General features: G+C 39.6%; 1 protein-coding gene across 4 annotated transcripts in view; it reads right to left on the bottom strand.

Annotated features, from left to right (window-relative positions):
- The window catches only part of LRIG2 (leucine rich repeats and immunoglobulin like domains 2), a 62561-nt gene that overhangs the window by 5180 nt on the left and 45169 nt on the right, over window positions 1-12212 (bottom strand). For 2 of the 4 annotated variants that reach the window (XM_036088488.2, XM_036088492.2), the window contains 5 exons: window positions 8585-8905; window positions 7267-7548; window positions 5431-5880; window positions 4658-4822; window positions 2537-2827 (listed from right to left, as the gene is read on the bottom strand). In XM_036088488.2, the coding sequence (XP_035944381.1) occupies window positions 2537-2827; window positions 4658-4822; window positions 5431-5880; window positions 7267-7548; window positions 8585-8905 (1509 nt within the window). Of the gene's footprint in view, window positions 1-476; window positions 577-2536; window positions 2828-4657; window positions 4823-5430; window positions 5881-7266; window positions 7549-8584; window positions 8906-12212 lie in introns of all 4 variants that reach the window. The other 2 variants (XR_004916174.2, XM_036088489.2) reach the window with 2 other exon arrangements.

Raw genomic sequence — 12212 nt, forward strand, 5'->3', positions numbered from 1 at the left:
GAAAGAAAGATACCCAATATTCCTGAATAAGGACATTGAGAGCAAATGTACACTTGCCATCTTCTTAGCAACAGTTAACAAAAGAAAACAAAATAGAAACTGGAACCATGGTCTTTCAACAAGCTTAACCAAGTATTTACTGAAACCTTGCGATATGTCCTCTGCTTTCATCTATTATTAGTGGTTCTGCTGCTACAAAAATTTAAAAATAAAATTCTTTAGACACATGGAAACAGACTAAAATAGTATCCATATTGTAGTGAAAGTTGCATGATACAAAAATCACTGATTCAGTGCAGCTATTACATCTTTAAATAACAAATGAGTATGTTTAAAAAAAATTGTTTTAAAAATAAACCATCTCCCTCCAGCTTCTAGCATGCCAGTAATTCTAACAACAAAATAATAACCAAAAGCAGCAATTTTAAATCAGATTATCTGTACTTTGGTTTCAAAAATATGCATTTCTCATTCACCTTATTTACTGCAGTGGTGAGCTCTTTCCCCAAAGGATATTTGTTGAAAGCTATATTAACTTCATGGGGATGCATTTTGGAGAAAGTCAGGCAAAACATTCTGGAAACAAACACTCAGAAATAAAAACAAAACCCTTGTGGAAAAGTAAGCTAGGGCAGGGTTTCTTAAGCTTTAACGTGCATACAAATAACCTGGGGATCTTGTTAAAATAAAGATTCTGGTTCACTGGGTCCGGGATGGGAACCTTGGTCTGCATTTCTAACAAGCTCCTAGGTAATGCTGAAGCTGAGACCACACTGTGAGTAGCAAGGAGCTAGAGCACCCCAGGGAGGAATGAGCAATGCACCAAAGCACTCATTTGCTGACTTCCTCACTTACAGACCAAGTTAACAACTGAGATATCCCGAAAGTTAGGAAAAAGATGCACTGCACTTTCGGTTCTACTTAAAGTCTTTTTATGTGTGTAACTCTTTTAGGACATGGGAACACGGAATTAAGTGTTGGTGCACTTCTTTCATGGACACTGAACTTTAAAGCCAAGACATACTTTTCTCTGACTTGTACCCTCTTTAGAAATCTTTGGAGTTGGTCTCTTAAGAATAAGAGAGCACATCTTAAAAGTCCCATGTCATGTTTAGTTTTGTGAGGAACTGCCAAGCTGGTTTTTAGAGTGGCCGTACCATTCTGCATTCCCACCAGCAATGTTTGAGTGCCCCAGTTTCTCTGCATCATAACCAACATTTTGTCACAAATTTTTTTTTTTTTTTAAATTTTAGCTCTTCCGATTAGGGTGTAATGACCTGTTATTGTGGTTTCAGTTTGCATTTCTTTGATGTCTAATGATGTTGACTATCTTTCATTTGCCATCTGTGTATATCTATATTCTCTTAGGTGAAATGTCTGTCCAGTTCCTCTGCCCATTTTCTCATTGACTGGCTGATTTTTCTGTTCAGTTTTGAGAGTTCTTTATACATTGATACTCTTTATTAAGCGAATGGTTAAACAAAAGGTAGACGTCTATATCTTGGAATGCTACTCAGCAACAGAAATGAATAGACTTTTAATATACAACAACTTGATGAATTTTGAGAGAATTTTGCTGAGGGAAAAAAGCCAATTCCAAGCTTACATGCTGTATGATTCTATCTACATCACATTCTTGAAAGGACAAGATGTTCCCAGGAGGGGAAACTGGGTAAAGGGGACAAGGGAAACTCTCTGTTCTTACAACTGCATGGGGCTCTATAATTATCTCAAAATAAAAAGAATAGATTTAAAAAAAAAAAAAAAGTCCCATGTCAGCTCATGTACTCCTGCCAGAACCACCCCTGGAAGCACCTGCAGTCCTCACCCCCACCCAACTTCCTGTGCCCTTCCATTTTAGGCTGACAGGAGGGTGACAGCTGATGAAAAACCTGGATGGACAGGAAGACATGCGCAGTAGTGCCCTTCCCAGTCGAGAAAGAATTTTGTCTTACTGACCGAGGTGTTACCACATGCCTCCTCTGCCCATGTGACATGTGTGTCTTCTCCCGGGCCGTGGAGGAGGGCAGCCACTATCCCGTAACTGTGTCCCCACTTCGGGCCCTGGATCGTAATGCCTCACACACGAAAGCAAACACTGGCTAAGTGATACTGACATTCAATATTTACCTGCTAGAACAGCAACCAAATCATTTTTAAACCTTCTCAGTAAAAATCTCCACCAAATTATATCCTCGGCATATCCAATTTCCATTATTTAAATAAAGATGGAAGAAAAAACACCTATATGAAACTTTTTAAAAGCTTTTTCTATATGGCTTCTGAATTTCTAGAAGTGTGATCTTGATACGCCCACAGAAGCTGTTTCCATCCTACAGATGCAGACTTCTCTGTAATTCTAATCTCTGAAAATCTCTGGCCCTAGCTTATACCAGCTAGCAGTAGCTAATCACTCTATTACACCAATTTGCTTGCTTCCTGTCAAATCCGAGTGCCACTTATAGGACAGAAGGAAAAATCAAGTAGGTGAGAGTAAAAACGAAACAAAATAAACAAAAAACACTGTGCCCTTTACCACTGCTCATCTGTGTGGAGGGAAGTTTCTTCTCATTTATCCTCTCATGGTTGGTGGGAAAGGCAGCCATCTCTCTGTCTACTGATGATACCAGGCTCTCCAGGGTAGGGGCATCTTGGGCAGGATGTGCCAAATATGTCTCTTTGGGCATCTGGACCATGAGGCTGGACAGTGTCTGATCTAGAACATCTTCCTCAGCAATATAGGTGTACGGACAGTATTCTCGGGTCCTGGAGTAGATGTTGGCATTGTCATAACAATCAGAGCAAATAACCCGGGTACCAGGGCCACCTGATGACAACACAGGAAAGAATCCTTCAGTTAAGGAGTCAGCTTTGCCGATCACCAGTTTTCTACACCAGCTGTCACCATCATCCCCACAGCTGGCATCGATTCAGCACTTACTTGATAAACCAGGTAACGTCTCAAGGTCTTTCTGTGAATTAACTAATTTAATCCTCACAGCATCCCCATGAGGTAGGTACTATGTACCCCCACTTTACAGATGGGGTAACTACAACACAAGAGATATGAGGGAACTTGCTCCAAGACACTGCTACAATACAGAGCTGAAATCTACACTCAGGCACTCTGGGCTCCAGAGCCCATGCTCTTGAATGCTACAGTAAACCATCTCTGTCCGGCCTGGATAAGGTCATGCCCAATTCAAGGGAACCAAGATAAGGCTGCACTGTGCCACAAGACACATGTTTGGCTGAAGCGAACTAAAGCAGAGAACAAGGAGTTATGAGGACTGCACTTTACAAAGCCCACATTACTTTCATGAGTCAAGGGATCAAGCAACACTCCTGGCTCAAAGTACCCCGAGAAAAAGCCTCTGATGGTCAAGAGTCCTGCCTGACACATGTGCGTGTCTGGCAGAGGTAAAGTTTAATAATGAGCTCCCCAGACTGTTACATGCTTTGAAAACTGTTCAAAGAGAGAAAAGAGAGTGAGAAATAAAGAGCAAGTAACTTCTTGATCAAGCAACACTGTTAGAACTGGAAGTTAGTTTGGCCCAGAAAGCAGGGTTATTTCCCACCAATTCAAAGAGTAGAGGCATTTAAAGATTCTTCTAAAAGCTAGAGGTACCCAAAATAAAATCCAATTTAGTGATTAAACAGATAAACCCTGTTAACGCTCAGCCTAAAAAAATCTCTGTACAAACAGAAAAGGCCTTTCATTTGTATAGTACTTGAAGCACTACACCGATTGGTTGAAAGGATCTGTGAGAATCTTGAGAGAAGTCCTTTATAAAATATTGTTTCTTTATTTTAAAAATGAGAAAGTTAAAGCTCAGATTTAAGTAACTTGTTCATGGTCCCAGAGCCGGAAACAGGAACTAGGAATCAAACCCAATTCTTCTATCCCTCAATTCACCTCCCCGAGTTCTGTCACTCCCTGAGGGAAGGGAGGAGTGGGGAAGAGAAGTAGTACTAGAAATTGGGTTCATTTAATTAGGGAACATTTTGTATCTCTCTGATTTCTCCAACATATGCTGAGAATCACCACTGCCCTTTAAACTTCAGTGAATATCAACCTGTCAGCAGGAGACACAAACCTCCCCTGAATATGGCCTAAAGAGTGCTCATGTCTTAAAAAGTTAAGACACCTCAAAAAAGTTTCTAGAGCACCTCCTTCTCATAATAATACTTCAGTTTGGGAACCTTTGCTGGGTACGCCAATCTCTTGTTTTGAGATGTGTTTCTCCTTTCTGTCAGATGATTTTCTTCTCTGTTAAGATTTTGGTCAATTTCCATCCTATTTTGCACGGAGCCAAATGTTTTCACTGAGTATCTTGCTTTAAAATGCTGCCTCAAGTGGTGCCTGGGTGGCTCAGTCGTTAAGTGTCTGCCTTCGGCTCAGGTCATGATCCCAGGGTCCTGGGATCGAGCCCCACTCATCGGGCTCCCTGCTCGGCGGGAAGCCTGCTTCTCCCTCTCCCACTCCCCCTGCTTGTGGTCCCTCTCTCGCTGTGTCTCTCTCTGTCAAATAAATAAATAAAATCTTTACAAAATCAAAAAAAATGTTGCCTCAGGTTAATGGGGAAAACTACACATTGACAAATAAACTCAACAGAATAGGCTGAAATTGTAAGCACATACAACAAAGAGTCATTACCATCAGCGCCCTTGTGTAAATATCCATTGGCAGGAGGCATGAGTTGCTGATGACTGCCTGCCTCAGAGTTGCTGTAGCCTTCCTGTGGCTCCGACAGTGTTCCTTGGGAAGACAAGTAGCTGGGAATGTCTGCAGGCAGATTAAGCTCCTCTGTAAAAGAGACATCTGTAACTCTCAAATAACGTTAGGCAACACTCAGAAGACTATTGTGCAAATGTGCTCCACTCTGATACATCTACTGGCCAGGAAAATCGTATGTACCTAGGAACTCAACAAGTCTTAGAATTTCCCCCCAAAACTCTTTCTTGCTAAAATTCTTTTCAAAGCCTCATTTTAAAAGTATTACTGAAAGAGGCAAAACCTAAAGTCTGAAATCTTATCCATAGGAGTACTTTCACAGTCTACCTGACTGAGCCTCTTCTCTTTCAGAATTTCGGGGGATGGGGGGGTGAAAGGCCGATCCCAGTCAGAGGGCTCCACTCTTCCCCCACAGAGAAGCTTGGATGGAAATGAGCCTTAAGGATTAAAGAAAGAAGGTGCACCTGTAACGTGTTTGTAAGAGCAAGGTTTTGGGGGACTGTCTACAAATTCTTAAAATTATTCATCAGAGAGGTTCCATTTTATCAAGGAAGGAGGACATTTTAACAAAAAAACTCTTCCTCCTACCACACATAAAGTATCAAAGCTCCACAGCTTTTAATATTTTACAATAAATTGTATACTACGTTCCTGACTCAAGTACAAGCCATAGGTGTCGACTGGGTACCACTCACCTGTGTTCGTGATACTATAGTCTTCATTCTTCCTTCTCATGTGGTAAATAACAATGACCCAGATCAAAGAGGTGCCCACAACACAGCAGACCACAACAATGATGACGATGCCAACTGTGGTCCAGCCATCATCTTCATGCCCAATGCTACTCTGGGAAGAGTCACAGTTGGGGGATGAAATGACATTCAGGTAAATGTGACCACGTTCTGTCCCAAGGGTGTTAGACATAATGCAGGTGTATTTCCCAGCATCTTCCAGGCCAGCATCGACAATGATGAGAAGCTGGTTGGCTGCAGCAAAGAAGTGCCGTTCTGTCACTAGCAGGGGCCCATCATCTTTGGTCCAGTTGAGGCGAGGGGCAGGACTCCCTCCAGCTATGCACTGTAATACCGCAGTTTCACCTCGCGTTACTGTCTTGTCCTCCAGCGGTCTGATAAATGAGGGTGTCTCTAACAGAAAGATGTATAAAAAATCATGTTAAACCATTTTATTTCTTAAATCCTACTGAATCAGATGAATGAGGTGATGATGCAATACGTAAGCCCTTTCAGGGACACCTGGGTGGCTCAGTGGGCTAAGGAGCCGACTCTGGATTACAGCTCAGGTCATGATCTCCGGGGCCTGGGATCAAGCCCTGTGTCAGGCGCCGCACTCAGTGTGGAGTCTGCCTGAGATTCCCTCTCTCCCTCTTCCACCCCTAAGATAAATAAATAAACCCTTAGAAAAAAAATAAGTAAACACTTTCATATACTTATGGGAAGATTAGAAGTTAGTGTTTCAGAAAAGCGAAAGCCTCAAAAATCTTATCTCACTAATTCTACCTTGGGCAAGCTATCCTAAGCAAGGAAGTTAAAGATTTATACACAAACAGGTTTATTATGAAACTAGTTGTAATTTTTAAAAATAAAGGAAAAAGATCTTTAAATCTAGCAGGAAAAGTTGTAAGTAAACCATAGTACAGGCACATGATATTTTTTGAAGACTTAATGACAGAGTAACCCTTGTGATACAATATTTAAGAGGATAAAAGTAGGTATACATAACTACATGAAAATGTGTTTTTAAAAAAGTCCAGAATATGCCAAAATCTTTAACAGTGTTTTAGTGACTTTCCCTTTTTCTAATTTTCTATATATCCTAAATTTTTAAAACTATATACTTATTTTTCTGATTACACAAGGAAATAACACAAACCAACAAACTTTTAAAAAACCTAACATCTAGGGGAATACAGAAATAGAAAGCAGAATCTGCCTTTGAGTTGAGTCCCATGAAGACAAGTATTCTCATAAGAAAAAAAAATAGGCTTGTCAGAGGAACTCTTTAGGGAAAAAACATTTTATTTTACCAGAACATAGGATCAAGAGGAGTACATTGGAAGGAGAACAGAAAATCTAACCAGAAGATGGTCATTTTTTGTGCATTAAATTTTTTTTTTAAATAAACTAGGAAAAAAACAAATTGTCTTGAGTTGTCTGTGAAGCAGTATAAAACAACTGCAAACTCACTGCTGAATAGAAAAAACATATATGAACTGAAAACTCCAGGAGGTGATGTAACAGGATAAAGGGATTTGAATTTTCAATTCATGTGATAAAGATCTCTAATTCTGCCCTCACTACTTCCCCAGGTTTCAGTTATCTGATCCACTAATATCCTAGGCTAACATAACCCTGTATGTATTGGCAAAAAAAAGTGACAAAGATAGAAGGATCACAATTAAAATCTCAAACTTAGACTTCTTTTTTTTTTTTTTTTTTTGCCATTAAGACCAGCGTAGACCCTTAATAAAAAGGCTCCAACCAAAGCAGGGACCCATGGGGCAGTACACATACCTAATACTGTGAGTGAGGCATTTGCTGAGAGGCCTCCGGCTATATTTTGTGCCATGCAGCTATAGATTCCCATGTCTTCTATCTTCACGTTGGCAATGAAGAAGACATCATCCTCGGGCATGACATGCATGCGTCTTTCTCGAGCCGCAGGAAAGTCAGTGCCACCATCTTTCTGCCAGGAAATCTGAGGTGCAGGGTGCCCCTCTGCAGCACACTCTAATCTGGCCATGGCACCAGTGCGAATAGTGAGATCCATTGGCGTTTTCAGGAAAGATGGCATCTCTGTTTCAAGAAAGATCCCCGAAACAAAGTGGGTGGGGCGGTGGTAATACACACACACACACACACACACACACACACACACACTTATGCACACATACACAAAGTACCAACTCGTAATATTCTACTTCTTTCAGAAGGCATGCTCTCTGGATTGACAGTAAATACAACTTCAGAGGCCATCTTTTCTCTTTGAACCTCAGAGAACTTGGGAGTACAGTGATAACTCTTCTAGAATGCATGACACGTCTACCTGTCTCTCTGATGGGGACAGGAAAGGTAGAAGGCCACAAACCTTTCAGAACTCCGTACATTTATTATGACTCCCTTACTTAAGAGACTAAACGGTGCTTTCCAAACTAACATCTACAAAGCTGTCATGGCAAATGCATGCAAAAATAAATTTATACCAAAAAATAAAATACAGAATACAAAAAATTTATGCCTTCAAAAATCTCATGAAACAACCCAGAAGTAAGACACAAGTATATCCTTTGGTTGCACGAAACCTAAAATGTTTTAGTGATTCAATCCGATAGGTGATCAATTAATCAAACTGTTTTGGAGAAGTTCTTTTTTACAACCACAGTGAAGAAGAGCATTAATAAATGATTCTGTGTGACCACACTTAGACAATGATCATGATCAGTGCACCCAGAAATGTCCTAAATACTCCGTTATTACAAAGCCCTGTGAACAGTGTCAGGAATACATTTCACAGTTTTCAGAACAGAATTATGGTTCTAGAAAGAATAGAGAATTTCAAAAGAATTTTTCCAAAAGCATAAGTAACAAGAAAAGCAGCCTATCTCCTGGGGCCACGGAATTCCCCCTTACCTCCAACCAAGGACCAATTAGGGACAGTAACTGGACAAAATGGTAATCCAGTCTATTATACATTATCACAACCCTAAAGACAAAACAGTAAAATCTCCCCTCAAATGTCAGGCTTAGCCTCATTTTCTTGGCCAAGAGGTTCAAAACCTGAACATGAAAAATCCTTCCAACTATAAAACTATCAGGGAACAGAATTCCTTACCATTCACAGTCAGTTTGGCTTTCTGAGAATAATTAGAACCAAAGTGATTAGTAACGATGCACTGATATCTTCCTTCATCTGTGAAGTTCACATTGAAAAGATGTAAGACACTCGTATATTCTAGAGCTTCTCCAGCTTGCTGCTGATAACGAACAAAATTCTCGCTATCGATGTCATTCAGGATTTCACTGTCTTTGCGCCACACGGTAGACATGGGTGAATCACTGCTGCTCACTGCAGTGCACGTCAGAGTCACATTCGTGCCTCTAAGAGCGACTGTATTTTCAGGATGCATTTTTATCTGTGGCTTGAGAAAATCATCTAAGAGAAAAAAAATGGGGCAGGAGCCAAGTCATTTATTTATTTTTGCTTCTACGGATTTTGAAACAAATAATGTAAAATTGCTTGTTCTGTTTATAAAACGGCATATTAAGATTCACAGAGACTACAGGGCTAGAATCCAATTACTTTTTGTTGAAAGATGTGGAAAATGAGGCCCAGAAGGATCAAACAACTTGTTCAGAGACATGTAAGTTCCCAGCAAAGCCTGGACAGGAACCCAGGTTTTCAGACTTCAGGGTCTAGCATGTTTTCTACTATGACTCATGGTCACTTATGCTTAGAATGTACTTCTTAAGTATTACCAGTTACTGGGAAAAAAGAAAAACCTATATTCAAATTTCAAGACAACTTCTAATCCTATTAATTCCTGTGTATATGTAGAGGTTACATATATAAACATACATATGATAATACCCATTATCTTTGCTGTGCCAATATAGAAAATGGGGATTATAAACTTATATTTTACAGGGTAGACCTATTAACAAAACATTATTTGTGAGCGCCTGGGTAGCTCAGTTGGTTAAGTGTCTGACTCTTGGTTTTGGCTCAGGTCATGATCCCAGGGTCCTGAGATCGGGCCCTGCATTAGGCTCTACACTCAGCGCGGAGTCTGCTTGTCTCTCTCCCTCTGCTCCTCCCCATACACTCTCTCTCTCTCTGAAATAAATAAAATCTTTTTAAGAAAATAAAACATTATTTGAACATACTCTGTATGTGCGTAACTCTCACCTAAAATAGTGAGAAGTTCCAAACATGTTAAATGTCCAACTAAAGATAGGCTTAGGATTGGCTAATAAACTACAGATTCATAAATAATAATATGTTATTAATATGTAAAAAAACAACATAAGTATTTTGTGGGCCTGAACTTCCAGGATACTTAAGTATCTTTAAGTAGATTATAAACACAGATCTGACAATATATGGGTATCTAAATGATCAGATACTAGTGATATGGAAGAAAATATGCTGATGTAAAAGTTCTACTACCTAAAGCTAGGAATCAGTTATTCTACTTTAAAGGAAATTTAAGTGTAAAGGAAAAATGCCCAAGCTGAGAAAGAACAATATAGATATATACTTGAAATTATGAGTACTGGAATCATGACAACTTTTCCATGACTGTCCCCCCCCCCCCAAAAAAAAACTCTAAAACCCTGCCACCACTTTAGTCTTCAGAAACTGCATCAAAAATAGAAACAAGGGGCGCCTGGGTGGCTCAGTCGTTAAGCGTCTGCCTTCGGCTCAGGTCATGATCTCAGGGTCCTGGGATCAAGCCCCGCATCGGGCTCCCTGCTCAGCGAGGAGCCTGCTTCTCCCTCTCCCACTCCCCCTGCTTGTGTTCCCTCTCTCGCTGTGTCTCTCTCTGTCAAATAAAAAATAAAAAATAATAAAAAAAATAAAATAGAAACAATGTGGGGCGCCTGGGTGGCTCAGGTGTTAGGCGTCTGCCTTCAGCTCAGGTTGTGATCCCGGGGTCCTGGGATCGAGCTCCACACTGGGCTCCTTGCTCAGCCGGGAGCCTGCTTCTCCCTCTCCCACTCCCCCCGCTTGTGTTCCCTCTCTAGCTGTCTCTCTCTCTGTGTCAAATAAATAAAATCTTAAAAAAATAAAAAAATAGAAACAATGTGAAACTGGTACATTCATACATTGTTGGTGACAACATAAACAAGTGCTATCTTTCTGGAAAATGTAGTACTTTTTAAGATCTATTTTAAAAAAATCATTTTTGATTCAGGAATTTTACTGGGTATTTATTCTAAGGTTAACAACCCTCTAAAGGGAAAGGCCTACATTCATAAAGATGCCATTATACTGACATTGAAAATGATCACTGAAGAACACACAGAGGAAAAAAACTGCTTATGATATATTAAGTCAAAGAATACAAAATTTAATCCACAATTACAAAATATAAAAATTTCAGAGAAGAACACAGAGAAATGGAAACAGATATGCTAGTTAGACAGCATTCTGGTTTAATTTTTTTTAATTCTGTTAAGATAGTAAGTGTGTACCATGCATCTTTTCTGACCACAATGCTATGAAACTAGAAATCAACCACCAAAAAATGTGGAAAAGAGCATAATATATGGAGGTTAAATAACATGCTATTAAACCACTGAATGGGTTGGGCTGCCTGGCTGGCTTGGTCGGTAGAGCATGTGGCTCTTGATCTCAGGGTTCTAAGTCCGAGCCCCATGTTAGGTGTAGACATTACTTAAAAATAAAATCTTTTTAAAGATTTATTTATTTGAGTATTTATTTGAGAGAGAGTGAGTGCATGCAGGGGGTGGGGGGTGGGGGCAGGGCAGAGGGAGAGAGAGAGAATCTTTCAGCAGACTAAGCACAGAGCGCAGAGCCCAATGTGGAACTTGATCTCACGACTCTTGAGATCATGACCTGAGCTGAAACCAAGAGTCAGAAACCTAACCAACTGCGACATCCAGGTGTCCCCCCAAAATAAAATCTTTTAAAAAATAAAACAATGAATGGGTCAACCAAGAAATCAAAGAAGAAATAAAAAATTACATGAAAACAAATGAAAATGAAAACAGAGTCCATTATCTTTGGGATACAACAAAAGTAGTTCTAAGAGGGAAGTTTACAGCAATATAGACTTATCTCAAGAAGCAAGAAAAATCTCAAACAACCTAAACCTTAACCTAAAGGAGCCAGAAAAAGAAGAAAACCCAAACCCAGCAAAACTAAGGAAATAATAAATATAAGAGCAGAAATAAATGACGCAGAAACTAAAAAAACAACAGAACGGATCAATGAAACCAGGAGCTGGTTCTTTGAAAAGATCAAGAAAACTGATAAACCTCTAGGCAAGATTCATTAAAAAAAAATGAGAAGGGACCCAAATAAATAAGATTACTAATGAAAGAAGAGAAATAACCAACACCATAGAAATACAAATAATTTTAACAGATTATGAAAACCTATATATCAACAAATTAGACAACTTATAAGAAATAAATTTCTAGAAAACCTACCAAAACTAAAGCAGGAAGAAATAAAAAATTTGAACAGACCAATTACCAGCAATGAAATTGAATCAATAATCAAAAAACTCTCAAAAAACAAAAGTCCAGGACCAGACGAATTCACAGGCGAATTCTACCAAACATTTAAAGAAGAGTGAATACCCATTCTTCTCAAACTATTCCAAAGAATACAAGAGGAAGGAAAACTTCCAAATTCATTCCATGAAGCCAATATCACCCTGATACCAAAACCAGATAAAGACACTACAAAAAAAGAGAGCAGGCCAATATCT

The sequence above is a fragment of the Halichoerus grypus genome, chromosome 5, assembly GCF_964656455.1.
Source record: "Halichoerus grypus chromosome 5, mHalGry1.hap1.1, whole genome shotgun sequence".
NCBI classification, from domain to species: Eukaryota; Metazoa; Chordata; class Mammalia; order Carnivora; family Phocidae; genus Halichoerus; species Halichoerus grypus.